Genomic DNA, 24,724 nt, shown 5'->3' on the forward strand with positions numbered 1-24,724 from the left:
TTTGGAAGGAGAAATTGGTACAATCAGCCAGGGAACCTGGTGCAAGTGGGGTGGTGTGGGGAGGTGGTGAAGTGATACTCAAGCTACACAGAAGAAGAAGAGTTTGGATTTGATATCCCGCCTTTCACTCCCCTTCAGGAGTCTCAAAGCGGCTAACAATCTCCTTTCCCTTCCTCCCCCACAACAAACGCTCTGCGAGGTGAGTGTGCGACTGCGAGGCACTCTGCGACAGCTCATTCCTACACAGAGGTAATCCTCTGGCTTACTCCTACAGACAGTGCAAGACAGTTTCATGATACACAAAAGGGATGAGGGTTGTGATCATTGCATTGCAGGAGGTTGGGCTAGACAGCGGTCAGCAAACTTTTTCAGCAGGGGGCCAGTCCACTGTCCCTCAGACCTTGTGGGGGGCTAGACTATATTTTGGGGGGGAAAGATGAATGACTTCCTATGCCCCACAAATAACCCAGAGATGCATTTTAAATAAAGGCACACATTCTACTCATGTAAAAACACACTGATTCCAGGACCATCCACGGGCCAGATTTAGAAAGCAATTGGGCCGGATCTGCACACCGGGTCTTAGTTTGCCTACCCATCGGCTAGAGCAGTGTTTCCCAACCTTGTGCCTCCAGATGTTTTTGGCCTACAACTCCCATCATCCCTAGCTAGCAAGACCAGTGGTCAGGGATGATGGGAGTTGTAGGCCAAAAACATCTGGAGGCACAAGGTTGGGAAACACTGGGCTAGAGCACCCTTTGGGTGTCTTCCAACTCTACAACCCTGTGATTCTGTAAGGGGACCTTTTTCAATATGAAGGCCACCTTCCCACCTGGACAACCTTCCAGGTGCCACATGCAAGTAGCAGATGAGGATGGGGCAAAGGTGGTCAGAGCAACGGATATTAACTTCATCTTTCACATAGTTTACAAGCACACCTCTTCCATTTGAGCAATCAAGAGGCATTACCAGAATTCAACGACACAATCGAGCCAGGCAAGAACACTCAAGGAGGATATGAAGCAGACCACTGAGGGGTGTGGTCTGGGGAGAGTTCCAGAGGCCATATAGAGAAGCCACAGGCCACATTTTGACCTCTGGACCTGAGGTTCTCTATCGCTGATACATGAAAGCTGCCTTGTACTAGGACATGGCCTCTTGAAATCCTTCACTCCATGTGCAGGCAGAGAAATTGGAGAGACCATTTCACTGAGATTCTCCATTTTGCTAAATGCCCACCCTCCTGCCATCCGTGAAGTAGTATGGAGCAGCTTTTTCTATGAGAAGATCTTCTATGAACTGGGACCAGCAAAAAACCTTGGCTGAGGAAAGCAAGGATGATAAATAATGATGTCAACTGATCCTATTGCTCAAAAGTAAACCCCATTGAGTTAGATCAGTTTTACTCCCCAATAAATATGTATACTAACAGCAGCAGTAAATGATTCTGAAAAATACTGTGTTCACTAGTTGGCTGAAAAAACTTACCTTCTTCCTGCCTTTCAAATATTTGATTTAAAAAAAATAAATTCACAACTTGGACAGTATGATTTTGTTATATGGAGGGCATTCAAGAAACAGGGTTCTACAGAATAAGAGGCACCTCCATATATGTTCTCTGGTCTTTACAAGCAAAAGAGAGAGAAAAGAAGAAAGTGTGTGCTTGTGGAGGTTTGCTGAACTAAAGCACTGAATAATAAGGAAGGATGGATCCATTCATTTGTCTGTCTGTGTCTGCTTTGAATGTGCTCATTCCTAAGTCCATTTCTGCACTGCTCTGCAATTTAAAAAAAGCACCAAAAATCACATTAATTTTCAACACACCGTTTCATAAAATACACACTTGTATGTCTCGTCTCTAAAATATGTGCTCTGGTACATTTTTGGGGAGCTATATTATCACAACATTGGGTGATGTGCGAAAACTGATGAGTAACCACGTTCTAGTAAATATAGTGGTACCTCGGGTTAAGAACTTAATTTGTTCTGGAGGTCCGTTCTTAAGCTGAAACTGTTCTTAACCTGAAACACGCCGCCACACAATTTCTGTTCTCATCCTGAAGCAAAGTTCTTAACCCGAGGTACCATTTCTGGGTTAGTGGAGTCTGTAACCTGAAGCGTCTGTAACCCGAGGTACTACTGTGTGTTACTTTGGGAAATGCAAATCGAGATGGTTGATTTAAAAATGCAGGTCATGAGAAAACCTCCTGTGACCCAGACTGAATAAATTATTGTACTCTGCATCCAGATGCCTCCCGTTTAAGTCTTATTTTAAGTCTCTTAAGCTCAGCGTTGTTTTGGTTGATCATTAGCCCATACTCTGCAGTCTTCCAGGATTCTTCATAATGTTTTGCTGCAAAGGAGGACTGAGCAGTTTGTAGGAATGCTTTGGACAGTGCATCCCCATCGTGATCAGCAGCAATGATGGTCAGAGCCAAAGACTGTTCCAGCTGAAGAGCTTGGATGTACCGCTTGACCGCCAGTTCCTCCTTGGAGGTGGACAAGAGCAGATGTCCCTGCAAGCAGTAGTCCTCAATCTGAGTCTTCAGGCTGTTCTTCCCGTGGTTGGAGATCACCTTGTCCATGTCCGTCAAAGCCTTATTGTAGTCCTTCAGGTGGGCTAGGCAAACAGCACGTTGGCGGAGATATCGTGGATTACCATTACTTGCCAAGACGGCCAGTGAGTAGTAGCCAACAGCCTTTGTGTAGAATTGCTCCTTCACCAGTGCATTTCCTTCTTTGGAAGCAACCTAGAGACAGGAAGAATATTGGTTACCCCCAGTCCTAAATTAGGTTCTTCTCTCAGAAGTAAGTCTGACTAAAGAGCTGTAGCTCAGTGGTGGAGTATTTGCTTTGCATGCTGAAAGTCCCAAGAAGTTGGCTATGAAGGGTTTGGGTATGTTTAGCCTGGAGACTGTGATATGAGAACCATCTTCAAATATATGAAGGGCTGAAACATGGAGGATGGAGCAAGCTTGTTCTCTGCTGCTCCAGAGCGTAGGACCCGAACCCATTGATTCAAACGACAAGGAAGGAGACTGTGACTAACCATTAGGAAGAACTTTCTCACAATAGGAGCTGTTCGATAGTGGAATGGACTCACTTGGAAGATGGTGGACTTTTCTTCATTGGAAGTTTGTAACCAGTGGTTGGATGGCCATCTGTCAGGGATTCTTTAGCTGTGATTCCTGCATTGGACTAGATCAGGCTTGTCCAACAGGTAGAACGTGACCTACTGGTAGATCACTGCACGTCTGCGGTAGATCGCTGGTAGATCACTGGCTCCCCCCAAAGAAGCTCAACAACTTTGGCTCCCCTAAAAAAAGATCAACATGTTTGACCTGAACCCCAGAAAAATGGGGCATTCTTCCTCCCTAAGAAAAGCTCAACAATTTTGACCTGAACCCCCAAAAGGGGGTTAGGTCATTGCCAGCTTTTAACTCTGAGTAGATAGCAGTATCTGGGGAGTTGGCCACCCCTGGACTAGATGAACTTGGACATCCATTCCCATTCTACAATTCTATGACTCTATAATTTTAAACTCTTGAATTTCTGGACAACACTGGGAATTCCCCCTGTCTGTTTTGCATGGATGTTGCCCCAGGATCTGGCATTTTCAAGTGGGACTGGGAATACCCCCTATCTGAAACCTCAGAGAGGCACTGCCAGTGGGTGTTGACAATACTGAGCTAGATGAACCAATGGTTTGACTTGACCTAAGATAGCATCCTATGTTCCTGTAAATTCACCATGACTTTACTTCCCAAGCGCACATGCTTAGGATCCAATAACTCATGATGCTTTCATTTGAAGAAAAATACATAAATGAGGACCGTGTGCTTTTAAAGTTGCTTGCACGACACCACTGTTGCTCTCGGATAGTATGCTCTATGTCATCTACTAAAGAGAACACAGAATTCAGCCTGAAGTGACAATTTGAAACCAATCTGGATTTTCCACGCCAAACACTTGTGAGCTATGCAAGAAGAGGTTTTAGTAGCCGTAGCGACATTTCTGCCAGGGGTGGTGGGTGTGGAGGTCAGCATGTACCAGTGCAAATTAAGGCAGTAATTTGGTTGTTTTTTCTCCTTCTTACCAGTTTTGGATGTCTTTTTAGGAATCCTGGGGCTGATGAATTAAGCTCTCTGTGAAGTGTGTGAAGCTAAAATAATAAGTGCCTACTGGATCTGGCCAAAGGAGCATCTGATCTAACATCCTGCTCTCATAGTGCAAACTAGAAGCTCCGAGTAATATTCTGAGGAAATGGAGGAAGGTTCACATTGTAGCTGATCAATCACAACATGCAAAGGATACAGAAAATCTAGTTGAACCATGCTAAGACCCCAACTGCACTATACATTTAAAAGCAGTATCATACCACTTTAACACTCAACACATGTTGAGAGTTGGTAGAAGTTGGTAGAAGTTGGTACAATTCCCAGAGCGGTTTGACAGACAATCCCTCTTCTCAGGGAGCTCTGGGAATTGTAGCTCTTGGGGGGGGGGGAGTAGAGAGTCTCCTAACAACTCTCATCATCCTTAAGACTCATTGTAGTGCCATAGAAACACAAGAAGTTGTCTTCTATCATGTGAGAACATTGATCCATCTAACTCTGTAATGTCTAGACCAGTGTTTCCCAAACTTGGGTCTCCAGTTATTTTGGGGCTACAATTCCCTGACCCCTGGTCCTGCTAGCTAGGGATGATGTGAGTTGTAGTCCAAATACATCTGGAGACCCAAGCTTGGGAAACACTGGTCTAGACTGGCTCTCCGGGGTTTCAGATGGACTTTTTCAGCTCTATTTGTAGATGCTGGGAACTGAACACAGACCTTCTGCATGCAAGGCAGATGCTCTACCACTGAGTGTTGGACATCTCTAGGATTCCAGACAGGGGACTGGAAGCTGGACAGGAAGAGGAAGATTCAACAGAAATGGAGGCGAAAGAGAAATAAATATGGAACAAGATGGATTTGAAAATTCTAACTTGGAATGTAAACGGACTGAATAATAAGACTAAGAGGAATAAAATTGAACATGTTGTAAAGAAGCTAAATTTGGATGTGATATGCCTCCAGGAAACACACATTGCAAAGAAACATAGAATAATTTTGAAAAATCGAAGTCTGGGAAAGGCCTTGCAACATCTGATTTAACAAAAAAGAGAGGAGTTGTAATGTATATAAAGCCAGAGATGGACCCCCAAAAAACTATTTAAAGACGAACAAGGAAGAATATTGATAACTCAGATAACATCACGTGGAGAAAAAATATCTCAAATATTTTATTATGGGGGCCAAAGCCCCCACAGCCTCTAGGAGTTAGCTCTTTCCTTCCATTTCAATTCATGAAGGACAATCAGGAGACCTTCATTAGGCCACCGTGGCTCTAATGGATTTCTCATTACTGCTCCTATAGCACTCAGAAACGAAAACAACGCTTTCATCACACTGATGCAGAGCAAATGTTTAAGCAATAAGCAATGCCATCGGCAAGCAGTGCAGAGGGCTGCTTTATCAGGGCAAATAGGGCATTGCCCCTTGTATTGCCGAGAGTGTTGTTTTTATTTCAGACATTACAAATTTTGGACAAAATGGACTGTTTCAAGAAGTGGCAGAAAGATATATCTAATTTTGTCTGGCAGGGCAAAAAGCCCAGAATAAAATTTAAGATTCTAACTGATGCAAAGGATAGAGGGGGCTTTGCCCTGCCGGACTTAAGACTTTATTATGAAGCAGCAGCTTTTTGCTGGCTGAAGCAATGGCTACTTCTTGAGAATACAGACATTTTAGATCTAGAAGGATATGATAACAACTTCGGTTGGCATGCATATTTATGGTATGACAAGGTAAAAGTGCATAGAGGCTTTAAAAACCATATTGTCAGGAAAGCATTGTTTAATGTATGGAATCGTTATAAAGATTTGTTGGAAAATAAAACCCCCAGGTGGTTGTCACCCCTGGAAGCTAAAGCGGTAAAAAAACTTAATATGGATTCAGACTGGCCAAAATACAGTGAAATTTTGGAATATGACGGTGAAAAGCTCAAACTACAGAGCTTGGAGAAATTAAAACCTAAAGTCAGAGACTGGTTACATCACCAGCAGATCAATGAAATGTTTAAGCAAGACAGGAAAGTAGGATTTCAGAAGGAGAGGTCAAAGTTAGAAACGGAACTATTGGAGCCCAATACTAAGAATTTGTCTAGAATGTATAATTTGCTGCTGAAATGGAACACCCAAGATGAAACAGTTAAATCAGCAATGATTAAATGGGCACAAGATATTGGTCATGACATCATGTTTGCGGACTGGGAAAGGTTATGGACCACAGGCATTAAATTTACGGCATGTACTGCCTTAAAAGAGAATATAATGAAAATGATCTATAGGTGGTACATGACCCCAACCAGGCTAGCAAAGATATATCATTTGCCCAATAATGATTGCTGGAAGTGTAATGAATGTGAAGGAACTTTTTATCACCTTTGGTGGACCTGCCCAAAGATTAAGGCCTACTGGGAAATGATCTATAATGAAATGAAGAAAATTCTTAAGCGGACATTTGCTAAAAAACCAGAGGCTTTTCTCTTGGGCATGGTCGACCAAATGGTACCAAAGGAAGACAGAACATTCTTCATGTATGCAACCACAGCAGCAAGAATTCTACTAGCAAAATATTGGAAGAAGCAAGAACTACCCACTCTGGAAGAATGGCAGACCAAGGTGACAGAATTTATGGGATTGGCAGAGATGACCGGCAGAATCCGTGACCAGAGGAGAGAGACGGTGGAAGAGGACTGGAGAAAACTTAAAGTTTATCTTAGGAACTGTTGTAAAATTTCGGAATGCTAAAATGTCAAGGGATATAAGATAGAGAATTATAGCTGTTAAATCTTAAATTTAAATAAAATATAAAGAGAATCAGTTATGAATCGGAATGAAGGATTGCTAGAAATGCTGTCTTAAAAAAAATAAGGGTGCAGTGAAGGGAAGGCTTGGGGAAGTCGTGTTATGTATGTTATTGTATGTTATGTTTTAGTATGTTATGTTATGTCATTGTATGTTATGTTATGTTTTTATTTTGTTATATTTGTGAAAATGAATAAAAAATATTAAAAAAAAAAAAACAAATAGGGCATTGCCCCACCACTCTGAATCTTCTCTCAACTGGTCATTTTTACTTACAACCAGTCTAGAGGGTGGCATTGCCCACCCTCTTCCTTCTTTGTCCCAGTAGAACTCAGCAGGGAGAAGGACGGGGATGCAGCTAGAATGGTTTGGCTCTGCCTCTAGCTTAAGACCATTAACTCCAATGGGTCTACTCTGAATGCATCCATCCTGAAGTAAATAACGAACCCATTGAAATTAATGGACATGACTTAGATTAGATCTATTAATTTCAGTGGGTCTCCTCTGAGTAAAAAAAAGGGGGGGCTTAGCTGACAATCCTTGCTTTGTTGTTGTTGTTTACTCGTGTCCGACTCTTCATGACCCCATGGACCAGAGCACGCCAGGCACTCCTGTCTTCCACTGCCTCCTGCAGTTTGGTCAAACTCATGCTGGTAGCTTCGAGAACACTGTCCAACCATCTCATCCTCTGTCGTCCCCTTCTCTTCTCATGAGGTGGTCAAAGTATTGGAGCCTCAGCTTCAGGATCTGTCCTTCCAGTGAGCACTCAGGGCTGATTTCCTTAAGAATGGATCGGTTTGATCTTCTTGCCTTATTCTACTCTTTACAAAAAGGAGCTCATCCATGCCTTGTGTTCTTGAAGGAGTGTGGCATTGTGGTTAAAGTGACTATATCACTGGCTATATTAACAGAATCATAGAACTGCAGAGTTGGAAAGGACCCTCAGGGTCATGTAGCCCATCTGCCTGCGATGCAGGAATCACAGCTAAGGAGTCCCTTACAGGTGGCCATCCAACATCTGTAAAAAAAAACCCCTCAAATGAAGGAGTCCACCACCTTCAGAGGGATTCTGTTAAACTGTCGAACAGCTCTTACCGTCAGAAAGTTCTTCCTAATGTTTAGAAGGAATCTCCTTTCTTGTCCTTTGAATCCACTGGTTCAGGTCCTGCAGGAGAAAACAAGCTTGCTCCATCTTCCATTTGGCAGCCCTTCAGATATTTGAAGACAGCTATTATCTCACCTCTCAGTTTTCTCTTTTCCAGACTAAACATACCCACCTGCCTCATTCTTTTCATTCCACACTGGAACAGCAACTCTGAATTTTGAAGAGAGCTATCGCTGAAGACTTTGACCAAGGCCAGGGAAATGCTTCATGTTTAAACCAGCTGCCAGTAAGTTCCTTTATTGCATCTCACATCTTACAGCTGGCAACGCAAGCTGGAAAGAAAATTGCTTCTGTTAAAATTACTGCTAATGCACACGGCAGCCTAATTTAGCTCCCAAAATATCAGGGCAACTGGAGGGATGCCAAAATAATTTGTATAGTTATACTGATTTTTTAGTTGGTTGCTGATTGATAACTGTAGGAAATCAAGGCAGGGGGCTCTGGGGTTGAAGGTCTCACACGTTTTTCCATGGAGCAATGACTGGGACTGGGAAACAGACCCACTGTTCAAATTTCCCATAATGTCCCAGACCAGGGGTGAAAACTGAAGGCACCCTCCAGCCCTCTCTATCTGCTCTTTAGGGCACACCTGCTCACTCGCTGCCCTTCACCCCTTCCCCAATAGTTTTTCCCTGGCTGGAATGTGTCTTTGAGCCTGGCTCATGCCTCCTGGCATGACCTGAGGGTCATTGAGAAGACAGTGCTTAGAACAGTCCTGTGTGACCTGGGAGTACCACTAGACAAAACAGGGCAGCTGTTGGTGGACAGAGGTGTGCAGGGCTTGCCAGTAAAATGGACTTCTGCACAGGTGTCAGGGCTGGAGTCAGATGCAGGTCTGTTCTGCTCTCCTCATTATTCTCTGCGTTCTTGCAGACCAGGGTGGGGGGAGCTTGTCACAGCAGGAGAGGGATTCTTCAGCCGTCTCTTGACCCCCTCCTCTGCTGCAGCCTCAGAGTCTGAACTGTTCCCTGTCACAGTTTCCTCCTGCTCACTAACCCCTGTTGCCCCTTCAGCACCCAGCCTCTCCTTCCAATCTTCTCCTTTTGACCTTTCCTCGGTGTCCTACCACCAATCCCCAGGCTTCAAGCCTTCCTCCTCTGGAGTTTCCCTTGGGTTTCCGGATGGTGCCTGCCACCACTCCACTTCGTCCAGCCAATCCCTGACATCAGGCAAGAAAATGTCTTGGGGTGTTCCTGAATTTACTGTCTGGGACTCTCCCAAAGCCACACATGTCTCTGAGCCACTCGCCTCTCCAACCCTGCTTTGAATCCTCCTTGAGTGTGGAATGTGTCCTTGAATTCTGAGAATGCTTCTTACCTGCCTTGGAGGAGGAAAGAGAAGGGTGGGTGGGGGTGTTTAGAAACTCGCCTACCGTCCCAAAAATTAAAAAATAATAATATTGCATTCCTTGCTCCTCCCATGTTTTTCTCTGGTCTCACCCACCACCGGCATGTAGCCCCCAAGAAGGGAACATTGACCTGAGTGTAACTGATGCTGAAGCTGCTGATGTATCTCAACATGGAAGAAATGTATGGGACAACTGCATATTTCTGCATTGCAGGGAGTTGGACTAGAATATCCTTAGGGTCCCTTCCATCTCTACAATTCTATGATTCTATGAATATATACAAGTCCACTTATGCATGTCAGTTTGGAAGTGTCCCTCATTTGTGCGCCCCCCCCCCGGTGCCTTTGTTTATTTGGAATAGGCAAAAAAAAAAAGGCTTATTTGGAATAGGCTAGGGTTGCTCCCTAACACCTTGGGAGGGGGAAGGCTTGCAAATCTAGTTTGCTAGAAATGCAAACCTCTTAGGGAAAAGGCAGCTAAATGCATGTAGCTAAGAAACATTTCGCTTCTAAGTAAGGAGTCACTTTGCCCCCCTGGAGTAATGTTCTTGGTCGTCCTTTTAACTCCCACATTAAGTCGGTGATTGGCAATTAGTTCTTAAAATCTCCCAGCTTCTTTCTCCCAGAAGAGATATGCCCCCTCCGACTGCCTGCCTGATTTAGAGAAGAGAGGTTCTTTGCCTCGGGGATTGATAAATTAATACTTGCTTACTTAACACCCTCCTGCTGGCTTGCGAGGGGTGCATACAAAACAGTCCTCTCCAGGCCCTTTATTTATTAAGCATATCAGCACACAACACAGGGTGGTGTTTTTTGTGTGTTTTTTTTTTATAGGGAGGAGCTGTTTTGTGTTTGTTCAGGCCAGCCTGATTCACAGAATCCACAAACAGCTTGTTTGTTTTTGAAAAGGGATGGGTGTCACTTGCAATTGGAGAAAACAGGATCTGGGGAACAAAGCCAACATTCTGGGTAACCTGAACAGGTATCATTTGGGAGAACCAGGATGCAGGATCTCTTTTTCACCTCCAAACTGATATTGGTGTAATCCTGAGCAGAGTGAGTGAGTGAGAGAGAGAGAGAATGAATGCAGATGAGGTCCCATCTCCCTTCTACCCCAGCCAACATGGTGAACAGCATGGTGAATACAGAATGTAGGAACAGACATGATAGGAGATGTAGTCCAAAAATATGGTGATGAGGAACCTGTGGCTACTCTATACATTGTTGGGACTTTTCCATTGGCCCCAGCTGCTCTGGGCCATGGTCAAGGACAGAGTTTTCCAAACTTGGGTCTCCATCTGTTTTTGGACTACAATGCCCATCATCCCTGATCACTGATTCTGCTAGCTAGGGATGATGGGAGTTGTAGTCCAAGACAGCTGGGAAGCCATGGTCAAGGATGATGGGATTTGCAGTTCAGCACTATATTGAGGTCCACAGGTTCTCCAGCTTGCATTTTAGAAGAGATTGTGAACCTGTGACCCTCCAGGTGTTTCTGGGCTCCAACTCCCATCAAACCTACTGAGGAACACAGAATGTAGGAACAGAGTCAGACACGATAGCATTTGGTGCCCAAGAAGATCTGGAGATAAGGAACTTGTGGTCCTCCATGCATGATAGGAACTCCAAGTCCCATCAGCCCCAGCCAGCTTGGACAATGGTCAAGGATGATGGAAGCTGCAGCCCAACAACATCTGGAAGGCCACAGGCTCTCCATCCCAGATCTATCTGTTCAACTTCTCTCTTGTTTCTCCAGCATATCTCCCAATATGATAGTGTTCAACTAGGCAAGTTGGTATGTTCACTGGTGGAGAAGCAGGAATAACTTCAGCTGAAAAACAGACATCATTTGGATCAAGCAGGCAGCTTTACCTGAGCAAGGCTTTGCCGTTGCTTGGTGTCGAGGAAGCTCATCAGGTATCCTATGTCTTTGTAGTCATTTGTGGCCAAACTGGCCAAAATATGGGCTGCGACATTCATGTGGCTCTTCTTGGCCTGGAGCATTCCAAAGCGAGCATTGATGGAATCACTGGGTGCAGAGTGACCAAACTCTCCCTGGAGGTGTGCCAGAGCCTCATTGTCTCTCCCTGCCAATGAACATCAATAAACTGGTTACCGGGATAGGCTAATATAGTTCTTTCTTCTCTCAGTTTCTCATTTTCTCTTCTTAAATTTCCATATCAATTTGAACTTAAAAGGAAGAAGATGACATTCTCACGAAAATTCATCAGAATCTTAGCATGACTTTCTCCTAACATGGACATTTTTGTACAACCAAAGCAGAATAGAGTGGTGTTATTACTTTTCTCGATCTGGTCACTATACTTCTGTTGGTGCAGTAAATGGCAGCTGCCTGCCCAATGGATCTCTGAAGGGCTCCATGGGAATATTGGTATCAGCGTACCTTACAAAACTGTTGTAAAGGTGACTGACATGAGACATGCACATGCAACATACTCTGAACATAGTAAATTGAAATGTGCGCCCACATTTCAAACTGTGATTTTAATATTCCGTGCACTGACAGAAGGGATTTTTCCGTTAGAAAACCAGTTCATAACCGCTGTTGATGAAATAAGGAAGCTTTTGGAACCCCTTCGTGATCAGAACAACAAGAAGAAGCAAAATGGGGAAATTATTTCCTCAGTCTCTCTCTGCCCATCAGGGAAGCTCACCTGGAGCTTATTTGATGGTGTTCCATGTGGCGCTTTGTCCTGGATTTTAGGCAAGTCAATCAGAAAATCACATTTTTTTGCGTTTTTGTTAAAATGTTGGGGTGTCCTGCTTTTTACTTTTTGAAACACGGCACCCCTAGATCATCATCATCATTCTGCTTAATGTCAGAATAGACTTCAAAGCTATTTGCGAAGTATAAAAACAAGCTACAGAAACATTACAATCTAAACACCCACAATTAAAATGCACAATAATGACACAGCAGTTCAAACAGGAGACTCAGGTGAAGAGATCAAGAGAACACCTGGGTAAACAGCTGCATTATTGAAAGCCGGCAGAATGCCAATGCTGATGGGGCCTCTTCCATGTTTCAGCAGGGAGCGCATCCTGCAACACTGGGGCTTCTGCCCTATCATGAGCTGATAATCATCACACCTTGGCAAGATTAACCAGGTTCCATTTGTTGCTAAGAAACAGTGGGTGACAGTAATGCCAAATAATGAGCTAGTACTCCAGGATATTTGAAAGTTCTCTTACCATCGGCGGCTAAAAGGTCCACATAAAGCATGTGACTCTCTGTGTCCTTGCTCTTTATTTTCACAAGCAATGCCCCAGCTACAGCAATGTTCCTCAGTGTATCTCCAATGGGTGGCTCTTTGGTAGCAATGAACTCCGACAGCCTAGCTCTGCAGTGGTCATATAGCCACTGATGGATCAACATCTGGGCCTCCTCCTTTAATGAAAGAATTTCTTGAACTGCTACAGCTGGGTTGGCTCTTAGGGCTGAGGTCAGATCGTGCACAGCCTCCTATGTGGATAAAACAGGAGTAGTTTTTGAAAAGCCTGCTATTTGTTTGCACAGCTCTGGTTGGTTTATATCATCTGTCGTCATAATTATCAGTGGTCTCCCATCCACAGGCTTGTGGTCATCCCTGGGCACCTGGGCCAGGACAATGGGGAGGCTGCCTCTTCTTCTTCCTCCTCCTCCTTGAAGTGATCTGCTCACACCACAGCCTGGCTTCCCCTCCCCTCCCCCCTCTCTCCTCGCTTGCTTCCTCCAGCGCCATGGGCTTCCCCGCTGCCTCCTGCTAGAGCAGCCAGAATGAGGAGGAAGAAGGATGGCTCGGCAGCCTGCGGGTAGGCCTCACAGCAGCCTCTGCCTGTGGGGAGGAGCAATAGCACAGTCGTGTCAGCGTTGGTTGTGTGTGTGAGGGGGAAGGAGGAAGAGAAGAGCCATTGGTTCGGGAGTTGGTTCATACAACCATGAGTTGCTGTTTGGAGGCTCCAGAAAAAGGTGCTGGAACTGTGCTCCAGCACACTCTGGCTGGGGGGGGGGGGAGCCCTGATTATCATTATCAACAACAGCATTATTTGCATTTGTATTCCACCATTTTCTTCAAGGAGCTCAAGGGCATACAACGACTCTGTGAGGTACGTCCGGCTGAGAGGCAGCGACTCACTGAAGGTCACCTCTTGCCTTCCATTCTAAGTCATTGTTGTGACGCCCTCTTGGCTCAGCGCACAGTGCGCACAGACCAGTCACTCTCCCCTAGATTGGCTCCTGCCCCTTACCAGGTGTTATAAGACACTCCTGTGTGCCCTTCAAAATCAAAGGAGGTGCTAAAAGACTTTAATTAGCTGGAGCAAAAGTATTGTGAGCTAATTTCTATGCTTCCCCTGCCCGCCTGCCCTGCTCAAAGCCAAAATGACATTTAATTATCTGCCTTTTCTATTAGTTTGGTAAACAAAGGGCTTTCTTTTCAATCCCGAGGTATTAAAGATGCATGCAAGATGCATGCGACAGGGAACATTAAAGCCTCTTCACTGTCATGCGCCTGCTATCTCGGAAGGCAGATAAGCTAGCCATCACAACCTTCCCTATTAAGATGGGCCACTTGGGGGCTGCAGATACAGACACAGTTTGCATTTAATGGTTGAAAAGGGGGGGGGGGAGAAGTGGGGGGGAGGGTTTTCAAAATGTTAATCCTGTTTAACCTTTATCAAAATATCCCTTTTTGTCCCCTTCCAGGCCTTTACGGGATTTAGCAGAGAAAGAAAGGAAAGCCTTTATAGCTCAGTCAGATCTTCTCTCTCTTGCTGTCCCTGGGGCCTCTCATTCTTCCCCTCCTCTTTCTTCACATCATTATCCTGGCATGACCTGAGAGCCAACGAGTGGTGCAGTGGTTAGAGCAGCCCTGCACAACTCCCCTCCCCCCCAAAAAATCACAGTTGGCACCACCAATTGGGATAATTGGGCAACGAAGGTTGGGGTCCTGTTGGAGGGCAGAGATCTGTCAGCCCCACCAGCCCAGCTGACTCCCAGACTCTGACTGAGAGCATTGTCTTGTCCTTTGCCTCAGCCAGCAATAGCAGGGTTGGGCTTGATAACCCTTGGGGTCCCTTCCAACTCTACAGTTCTATGATCCTATGGTTCGTCTTGGACTGTCCTTGTATCCACTAGGCCAGGATGGGGAAAACCTCAGGCCCATGGACCAAATGCAGCCCTTTTTGCCTCTCTATCTTGTCCTTCATACTTTCCCTAGGCCACCCCTCTGAGCCATGTCCCTCACTAGCCTTGTTCTGCACCCTCCTCGAATGTTTTTGCCTGGCTGGACTATGTCATCGAATGCTGATTTACACTCCTTGGTCCACCCACTTCCCCTTAACTTCAGGTGAAGATCATCTAATCCAACCCTCTGCAGGAATATGTGGAGGTCCAACTTGCAACCTTGCAATATCAGCACCATTCTCTAACCAACTGAGCTATGATTCTTCCTCTGGCTCAAATTCTTGTTTGGTAAGTAAGTAAGTAAACAGACGGGACGCGGGTGGCGCTGTGGGTTAATCCATGGAGCCTAGGACTTGCCGATCAGAAGGTCGGCTGTTCGAATCCCCACAATGGGGTGAGCTCCCGTTGTTTGGTCCCAGCTCCTGTCAACCTAGCAGTTCGAAAGCACTGCAAAGTGCAAGTAGATAAATAGGGACTGCTCCCCAGCGGGAAGGTAAACAGTGTTTCCGTGTGCTGCTCTGGCTCGCCAGAAGCGGCTTAGTCACGCTTGCCACATGACCCGGAAGCTGTCTGCGGACAAGCGCCGGCTCCTGGCCTATAGAGCAAGATGAGTGCGCAACTCCAGAATCGGTCACGACTGGACCTGATGGTCAGGGGTACCTTTACCTTTAAGTAAATAGAAAAATAAAACCACCCCATTCTTGCCTTTTTCTGGTTCAGAGCTAGATGAACAAATCCTTTCCCACTCAGTGCCTGGGCATTTGTGGGGTCTTCTTTTAGGATGGCATTGAAATCAAATATGGCAGTTTTCTTCAGCCCGAGATGCCCGTAACAGCGGGCCCGGCTAAGAAGCGAATCGACAGCATAACCTCCTGGAGCAAAACAGAAAGTGTGCATGAAAATGAAACATTATCAGTGAAACATTAATGAAAAATGCTTGCACAAATGTTACATCAGTCAAAATGCTGCATATAAGGAGAAATTTGCACTAAAACCCTTATGAATTTTCATGAAGATCATAGGGGTTTTTTTTGCTTTTTGCAAATTGCTGCTAAATGTGTAGAAGTGAATTTAAGACTGGGGAAATTAGTGATTGGAGAAGTGAATTTGACAGATCCTTACATGCCTAATCTGAGATAGAACCTTTTCCATCTTCCTAATTAATTCTGATTAGTACTTGTTAGGATCTATCTAAGATTAGTATTTAATAGCTGCTTTTTCTGTTATTGTTATTAATTTTGCATTTTGTTCCCACTGTTCCTCCAAGCAGTTCAAGGTGGTGTGAATGGCTTCTCTCCCTTTCTCCATTATATCTTCACAACAACCATGTGAGGGAGGATTTGTAACCCTGGTTTCCTAGGTCCTAGTCCCAAGGCTTTAACTGCTGCATGAACAGGATGATGATGATGATGATGATGATTAGAGGTGCCCTGGCTCTGCTGAGCCCCAACTTAATCTTGAAGTGATGTAGCCCAGACACAGGTTCACCACTTTGGTAGAAACTAGACCTAACACCCATTGGTTCCTCCGCTGGGCTCTTGACTGCTTCTCAGTGACTGTCAACTGACTATCACACGACCCAGTTTGAAAAGACTTGTTGCCTCAGCAATCCTCCCTGCGAGGTACAACAAGTCTCTTCCGTGATATGCTCTAGCTGCAAGCAATTTGGGTAGACAGGGGTGCCTTTTATCTCCCTGAACAAAATGGAGCTTTATTCTTTTGCAGGAACTCGTGCCATGTGCCCAGGGCCCAGAAAACAACCAATTCTGAACCTGGCATCTGGAGAAATAACAGGCAGACTTTTCAAATATGCAAAGATAGCAGGCAGATCTTTCAGATATTTGGGGCCCAAGTCATTTAGGGCTTTAAGCACTAATGTGAGTATCTTGAACTGGGCCCAGAAAAAACTGACAAATGCAACTGTTTTAAAATGGGGGTAGGGGTGGGGGGTTACATTGACATTTAAATTCTACTCAATATTGATCCTGAGTAGATTCCAATGTATGGTTAGCAGAGTAACAACTTAAACACATTGCAGGATTCCCCCCAAAATAGACAGAGGCATTCCATCCAGTAGAGCTTTATTGCTACTGAAGGCAAATGAGCATAATAGTCACAAATCCAATACATTCAGGATTGGCACTGTCCATAAAAAATCCAGTTGCAGCAGACTTAACTTTAAACTCACAATACTCTACTTATAAGAAGACTAAACCTTAACACTATAAATGGAACACCACACCAAAAGGAAAAGAGAGAAAAAGAGAGAGAATGAAACCTAGGCTCCTTCTGGCCTCACTATTATAGTCAGCATGACCTTGACAGAAAGAGATAACAGAACCAGTTTAAACCAGCTGAACTCAGCTTCTCTGAACGAATAACCCAAACATCATGAACCTTCTGCTTCTTTCTTTCACGTAGAGAAGCTTCCAGAACCCTCTTGAATTAAATAGAATAGGAAAGATCACTACGCTATCAGATCAATGCTTTCTGTACTAAGAAATGCAAACTGACATATATGAGATCTGAATGCAACCCCAGGCAGTAATGTGGCTGCTATGATCTGGAAGCCATTGAAGTTCTCTTGCCATCTTGAATTGATTTTAGTATGCTGTATTATTTTACTGTTGTTAGCCGCTCTGAGCCTGGCTTCGGCTGGGGAGGGCGGGATATAAATAAAATTTTATTATTTTTTTAATATTATTATCTTCAAGGGCAGCCCCACAAAGAGTGCATTGAAGTACCATATTTTTTGCTCTATAAGACTCACTTTTTCCCTCCTAAAAAGTAAGGGGAAATGTGTGTGCGTCTTATGGAGCGAATGCAGGCTGCGCAGCTATCCCAGAAGCCAGAACAGCAAGAGGGATTGCTGCTTTCACTGCGTAGCGATCCCTCTTGCTGTTCTGGCTTCTGAGATTCAGAATATATTTTTTCTTGTTTTCCTCCTCCAAAAACTAGGTGTGTCTTGTGGTCTGGTGTGTCTTATAGAGTGAAAAATACGGTAGTCCAATCCCCATATATATTCAAGAGTGTGGGGAATTAAAAAAACCTGTAGAAATAAAGGAGGAGGGATAGGTTTTGCCCATTAGTATTGACCTGCGTGCCTGGTTTTGCGCAAAATCGGCTACCGTGGGGTGTCTCACCTGCTGCGGTGATGGCAAAGGAGAGGTAGAGGATGGCTTCTTTGATGTAACCTCCCCCTTGCTTGTTCTTTAGGATCGTCATGGCCCTGGAGTGACAGTGGCTTTGCATCAATGCTCGATCTTCCTCTTTTAAAATCTTCACGACCGTCAGGAGGCAGGAGGTCTCCCCAGTTTGGGTCATTTTCTTGAGCAGCTTCAGTAAAGGAAACACAGAGAAAAGAGGAATCAGACCAAGATTTAGGGATGAATCACAGAACTCTCAAGTCAGAAGGGAACCCCAAGGGCCATCTATAGTGCAGGAATCACAACTAAAGAAATCCGGGCAGATGAGTGGATCTGTCCATTCTGGGTTTCGGACATTTCTCATTCCCTCGCCTTCTGTCTTAGGTTCGGTTCTCCACATTTGCATGTCAGTTTGCAATTAAAAAAAAAATTCTGTTGAAATGTGCATTTGCATTTTAGTGCAAATTTCTCTTGACGTACAACTTTTGCAAGCAATTTCCCCCAACATCACATATTTAGATGCACTACATTTATTATTCACACTTTTCCCCAATATACACATTTTTGGATTGGAGAAAGGCATTGCAAAATGTGGAGAAGTGCGAATTTCGAAGGATAGCTGTGTTTCAGTTCAGGTATTGTTTTGGAAAGAGCAAAGCGGGTGCACAGAGGTAGTTTCTGGGAAGAGGGGTAGATAGAGTAAAATTTCCAGCAGCTGGGAGCAGAGATTTCATTGCCCCATCTAACTCCTTTCTCTTTCCCAATATGCCTGGAAAAAGCAGATCCAATCAAGCAGATTCCTTACAGATTACAAGATCTTTTTTCAGAGTTGTGATGTGTTAAAATAGCACAGGATTAAGATGTTTTTGTTAGCTCTCCAAAGCCTAGACAGCCATGCCCTTGCATGTAAGCCAGGGCTATATGTCTTGGAGCATCTCTACAAAAAGCAGCTAAAATAGGTTCCTATGCGGACACTGTGAGTTTCTGCGAGTCCTAAGCAAAGATAAGAGTGCCCTCTGCTGTTAAGTCATAGGTTGTTCTGAACTAGCTTTCCAAAATTCAACAATCTTAATTCATGGCCAAAGGATGTGTGTTTGATTTTTGATTTCTTTTAAAAATAAAAATGCTTACTATGCCTACAAGCACTTTGTGGATGACCCTTGCAAAAATTCCTGCCCTGCCAATGGTTCACCGCACACCTGGATTTCAGAATGGGGATTTAGGACACAGCAGGAATAGGGAATTGGAGTTCATAGCATCTGTAGGGTACCACACTGGCTACTTCTGGTCTGCTCTGACTGGCAGCCCCTCTCCAAGGTCTCAGGATGAAGACATTTTCCTTGTCTGCTACTTGATCCTTTTAAGTGGCAAAGTCAGTGACTGAACAGTGACCCACTGAATGCGATGCAGATACTCTGCCCCCCTTTCCCATGTGATGAGCTGTTCATATAGTTTAGGTCTTAACTGATAGCTTAAAGGCACTGGGTTGTATTCAACTGAGTCCTGCACAGAGTAGACCCATTGAAGTGAATGGGGCTAAGTTGGTCACACTCATTTACTTCAATGGGCCTATGCAGAGTAGAACTACCATTATGGATTATTTCAGCTACCATGCAATGGTTGTGTGTTAAAAGCTAGTTATTATAGTGCAGCATTGTTTGGAGTACAGTAACTCAAACAGTGAACGCGTCTCTCTTTCTAGGGTAAGAAGCAGTTGTGGGCTGGACTGGAAAACCTGACCAAGAACATATTCTGGTGGCATTTCAGCATATCTAAACAATGTGACTGAGGAACTAGAAGAACATATCATACACAGCTTAGAGGGTTTCTTTTTCACTTAGATTATTCCATGGTTGTTCACACACTGTGGATATATTATTTTGACATACGTTCAGTTTGCATGTTTATCTGTTTCAGTTGTTGTATTATAGAGCTTTTATATTTCGTAGTCTCATAGAATCATAGAATTGGAAGGAATCCCAAGTGTCATCTAATATAACCCCTGATAATCACAGCTAAAGAAAGCCTGACTTGCAGCCATCCAGACTCTGTTTACAAACCACCAATGCAAGATTGTCCACTGCCTTTTGTTTTCTGGGTATTTGTCTCTTCATGTGTGTGTTTTTGTTTTTGTTTAAGATTCAACCCCATTTTCATGTAATAAATGTTGTTAACATATCTATGGGCATCAAAGTCATTTGGTTTTCTGTCTATATATTGAAAAAATCATTTCACTTTGTTACCCTTTATCATTTTACCTTGTTGCTTCCTTAGTGATGATTTCCCCTTCTTTTGGCATTCCTTCCCCATCCCACTGCTCTTACCTGGTTGCAATCATATAGAAAGCCTTTCTTCAACTGAAGCAGAGCCAGCCTGGCCAAGAAGGCAGATCTCTGGGAGGTTTTGGAGAGAGCCACCAACAGGACCTTGTGAGCTTCATCTAATCGATCCATTTGGTACAGAGCATCAGCACTGAGGAGCTGAGATGTCTCATCTGAAGCATCCAGGTCCAACAGGAGAGATGCCAGCTGGTGAGCTCCAGATGCATCGCTGAAAAAAAGAGGGGGGGGGTAGTAGGGTTGTTCCTACAGATTATCTCTCTCTTGTTCTCTAACACTTGTATATTAGGTCTTTCCAGTATCCAAACAACATGTCTACAGTAGCCCTGAAGGCAGCCCAAGAAAGATGGACAGCGTTATTTATGTCTCTGCAGGGTGTACAAAGCACAAGGAGAGGCTTAAAAGGCAAGGAGAACAAGGAATATTCAGTGTTATGTTGGAGGGGATGCCAGGAAACAGGGAATTATATTCACATGTGGTGGGGGTGTAAATATGTACTATTTTTCCGGCAAAGGGTGTTTAAGGAGATAACAGAAATCACTGAGTTAAAGCTGACCAAAGGTCCAGAGGCAGCATTATTATCAATTTACGATGGGGTGAAAGGTTCGCAGGCTATGAAGGACTTGCTCACAAATTTATTGATAGATGCATGAAAGTGGAAGGGGCCAGCAGAATGTAAAATGGAAGAATGGTATAAATTGATGTGGGATATAGCTATTAATGATGAATTAACATGTGCCATTACGGTAAGATGGGGAATATGCAGGAGAGTTGATTTTGAGGAGATATGGAAGGTTTGTAGAATTTGTACTGCTGGGTGGGGTAGAAATTTGTAGAATTTGTACTGCTGGGTGGGGTAGAAATAATAATAATAATAAATGGAAAGGGGTCAAACCATCTCAAGAGGTGTTGAAATTTTGGGAGGTTAGATAGTTACAATGGAATGGTCTTGGTGGTGGGGTGCACATTTTTATCCTTATTTATTTTTGGTTATTACTTTGTCAAAATAAAATATTTTTTTAATAAAAAAAGTCAAGGAGAGCTTCACACATGCAATGGAGAAGTGCTCATGAGAGGTGGTTGGCCCCATCCACCTGTCGAAGTTGGCCTGTGGGCAGATGGGGAGATAAAGATTTGACCTGCTGGGCCAAAAAGCTTCCCCATTCGAACACAGGACTTTGCAGGTGCCACCAATCTGCTGAAAGGTGCCTGAAACACTTTTCCAGGCCTAGCTGCATCTTAACCTGCCCTATAGGTATAATGATGCCAGATGGATGTCTGGGTGAGTGTGGCAGAGCAGAAATGGCATTCATTTCCAATTGGGGAGGCCTGCTGAATCTAATTTGGCCCATAGGGCAGAGATTCCCCACCCCTGCACTACAATATCAACTCATTTGTCTTTTAAAGCATTGGTCCAGGGAGATTTGCTTACCCTTCTTTCACCTGGAATCCATCCACCCCTCTTGGTTTGTTCTGAAGGGCAGCTGTGCCCCTGGGGTCTCGGTTCTTTTCTAGTATCTTCCTTGCTTCCTCTTGTAGAACGATCAACAGGAAGCCCCTTTGGTTCCATGGTATGTAGGACTTGATGACAAAGCTGGTCTCCTCAAATCTAAACCTACAGGCAGTGATATAATCCAGAGCTGTCAGGTAAGGACTACTGCCCCAAGCTCGGATTAAGCCGCGGCCACAGAGAGCCTTGATGCAACTGCTGGGGTGTGGAGAGCTGTACTCTATGATCTTCTGGAAATCCTGAAGGGCTTCTGCACAGCGTTTGTCATGGAGGTGGCAGAACCCCCGGAGGGCAAGAAGGGTGTTGTAATAGGTCTCCTGCTCAGAATCCAGAAGGTGGTTGCAGATTTCCAAGGCACTCTGAACATTGCCCTCCAAGAGGGAACAGTCTGCCAGGCGGACATTTAGTTCGCGCCCGGCACCTGGAGAAATCTGAATGAGGAAGCGAAGGGTTTGGATCACTGGGGAGAGAAGCTCCTTGCCACTGTCACTCCGGACCTCAGGTCTGGCACGCACAGCTTCTCTGTAAGCAGCAAACTCCAGATCCAGGGCTGCTCTGGCATGTTTTTCCATCCTCTCAGCATCCCCAGTGGTGAAAAGGGCCTCAAAGCGCTTCGCTGCCAGACTGGGGTTTGCCTCAAAGGCAGCTGTCATGTCCTGCATCATCTTTGCCACCCTCCCGCCCTGAGAGAAGTATGCAGCAGCCCTGTCCATGAGGAGTCCAGACGCTCTTTTGTCCCAGAATGCACCACTGGCTGCCTCACTGTAGGCAGAGACGCCTTCCTTGCATTTGTGCTTCTCCAAGAGGTGGGCTGCCTGGGCCTGGCAGATGTGGATGTCTTCTGGTGAAATGGCAACCAGGAAGTCATAGCAGTCGCTCTGCCAGTTTTCCAAGCCCCCTTTGCCGCAGCGAGTCTTCTCCTGAAGTGAAATGCAGTCACAAAACGCCTGGATTATCTGCTGAAGGTGCTCCTTTTGCCGACTGCGCACAAACTTCACCGTCTCATCCCGGCATTCTGCAAAAGCACGCAGATAACCCGTGACCCCATTTTGGAAGTGGGTCTGCGACAGCACCTGGGCCAACGCCCTGGTGAGGGCCAGCTCCACACAAGGCTGGGCGTCCAGTAGAGAGTCGCATCGCCGCAGCACTTCCTCGTAGCGGCCCAGTTTGAGCAGGGCCTCCATCTTGCAGAGAGAGGCGGCCATGTTGTTGGGGTTGAGGGTCGAGAGAAAAATGGCTGCCATTTCAATGCTAAGTGATGTGTAGTTCAGGCCACCATACTGAATCTTTGGTATGGGGCCGCCATCCCGACACCACTTTGATAAAGTGACCGTCACTTTGGCACGTGACTCTTCTCCCAGGGAAGCCACTTTTTCTAGAGCTGTTGGGACGCTGCAGCTGAATGCAGCTGTGTAGAAGGCAGTGGCAAGTGAAGGGTCATCTGCAGCCAATTGTTGCTCCGCCGCATCACAGAGCTGCATCGCCTGATCCTTAGAGGACATGGTGGCTTCTCTGTTATCAGCAACCATGTTTACTCCACTTCCAGGCCTGGTTTTTAAATATATATGTTTTTAGAAAAACCGATAGAAAAATGTCAAGACTTACCTTGTTTACGTGGCTACAATCCATCAAAATACACCTGAAGGAGTCATAAGGGGTCATAAGAAGAGCACTGCTGGCTTTTTTCTACAACACTCTCTCTCACCTGTTTCCATCCTCCATCCCAGCAAGCAAAAGGCATTATCAGAGTCCAGGGACACATCCCAGCCAGGCAAAAATACTCAAAGAGGGTGTGAAGCAAGGTTGGTGAAGTGTGTGGCCTGAGGAGAATTCCAAGGGGCGGACAGATCTTCTTCTTCTTCTTCTTCTTCTTCTTCTTCTTCTTCTTCTTCTTCTTCTTCTTCTTCTTCTTCTTTTATTTATTGGATTTATATACTGCCCTATACCCAGAGGTCTCAGGGCAGTTCACAGAAAAGTCTGAGGGCAGTTCACAGATGGGTCTGGAGAGTCACATTTGACCCACAGGCTGGAGGTTCCTAGAAGAAGTGTGTTTCTTTTCTTTAAAAAAATGTTTAGAGGCTGCCATCGGAGGTGGTAACAACGAAACTGACCAATCACCGAGCTAGATTTCAACTCCTACCCCACACATTAAACTCTTGCTTCTGTCTGAGACTCAGGAAACACCGTGACAGGAAATGAGGCCGCCATCAGGGGTAGCAACGGAACTGATAGTTCACCATGCTAGAGAAGAAACAAAAAAATGTAATTTTTTAAAACAGTTTCTTCTTCCGTTAGATTCACAATATGTTTAGGGTTATGGGTACCCCTGCATCCCCCCAGAAAAAAGCACTGTCTAGAAGCACAGAATTGTAAGGTTGGAAAGGGCCCCAAGAGCCATCTAGTCCAACCCTCTGCAATGCAGGAATCCTCCTCACAGTCGTCCCTGGGTGGGCTCAAACCACCAACCTTCTGGTTAGCAGCCAGGCACTCCAACCCATTGCACCACATGAAAAAACGAAGAAGAAATAAGCTGTGCTCTTGCCGGAGCTTCAGCTCTGAGGAATCTTTGGATAATTTGTCCTGCCCTTGGATAAATTCAATTCCTCTATCACAAATGGGAGAGTTTTGAGGGCCCAGTTGCCAACAGATCTAAAGATAATATTGGTAGAGGGAACACACAACTCTCTCTCCTGCTTTTGTTTATGAGGAAGAGCACCCAGTTCCATGAACTTATGCTAGAATAATGCACCCATGCACCTCCCCTAATTTTCTATCTTGGGGTGGGGGTGGGGGTTATAAGCAGGGCCTCGCATATTCTCTGAGCCCTAATGGGCAAGTGTGGGTTTCCTCTTCCCATTTATCTGGCACCTTCCCCATCCTGCTGATGGCAGTGGAAAAAAATCAGAACAGAGAAAGCAAGAGTCTGTCAAAGGGGTGGGGACTCACATGTAAGAAAAGCAGTTGCGTGAATTCTTGGCTGGGGGTTCCTGGTGGCCCCCATCCTGCTTTCGCTGGAGAGAATGGATACCTGTTTCAGGCTATGTCTCCACCGTAGAACTTGTCTCCCATAAGCAGGAAGGCATTGGAGGGGGGACGAAGCAGGAGCAGCTCAGACAATCACAT

At 45.0% G+C, this 24,724-nt stretch overlaps 1 protein-coding gene across 4 annotated transcripts; it reads right to left on the bottom strand.

Moving 5' to 3' along the window:
- Nucleotides 1-1,702: 1,702 nt before the first annotated feature.
- TTC34 (tetratricopeptide repeat domain 34) lies at nucleotides 1,703-24,724 on the bottom strand. 4 transcript variants are annotated; one of them, XM_083751250.1, is made up of 12 exons: nucleotides 24,548-24,712; nucleotides 21,524-23,149; nucleotides 20,077-20,302; nucleotides 17,750-17,942; nucleotides 15,312-15,478; nucleotides 12,635-12,905; nucleotides 11,294-11,508; nucleotides 8,187-8,346; nucleotides 8,005-8,074; nucleotides 3,104-3,316; nucleotides 2,151-2,750; nucleotides 1,703-1,962 (listed from the first exon to the last, which is right to left on the bottom strand). In XM_083751250.1, coding segments are annotated over exons 1-8 (2,736 nt in total). In that variant the 5' UTR covers nucleotides 24,550-24,712; the 3' UTR covers nucleotides 1,703-1,962; nucleotides 2,151-2,750; nucleotides 3,104-3,316; nucleotides 8,005-8,074; nucleotides 8,187-8,310. The 4 variants fall into 4 exon arrangements, with proteins under 4 accessions (XP_083607376.1, XP_083607375.1, XP_083607373.1 ...); XM_083751249.1 differs by lacking the exons at nucleotides 3,104-3,316; nucleotides 8,005-8,074; XM_083751247.1 differs by lacking the exons at nucleotides 3,104-3,316; nucleotides 8,005-8,074; nucleotides 8,187-8,346 and adding an exon at nucleotides 23,307-23,421.

Source organism: Podarcis gaigeae (genome assembly GCF_964106915.1).
Source record: "Podarcis gaigeae genome assembly, chromosome: 8".
Classification (NCBI taxonomy): Eukaryota; Metazoa; Chordata; class Lepidosauria; order Squamata; family Lacertidae; genus Podarcis; species Podarcis gaigeae.

What these genes read in the sequence shown, in the direction of transcription:
- TTC34 (XM_083751247.1), bottom strand. An exon ending in GGACCTTTTAGCCGCCGATG is followed by an intron (nt 11,509 to 12,634) that starts GTAAGAGAACTT and finishes GTTCATTGGCAG; the next exon opens with GGAGAGACAATGAGGCTCTG. An exon ending in AACGGCAAAGCCTTGCTCAG is followed by an intron (nt 2,751 to 11,293) that starts GTAAAGCTGCCT and finishes TCCTGTCTCTAG; the next exon opens with GTTGCTTCCAAAGAAGGAAA.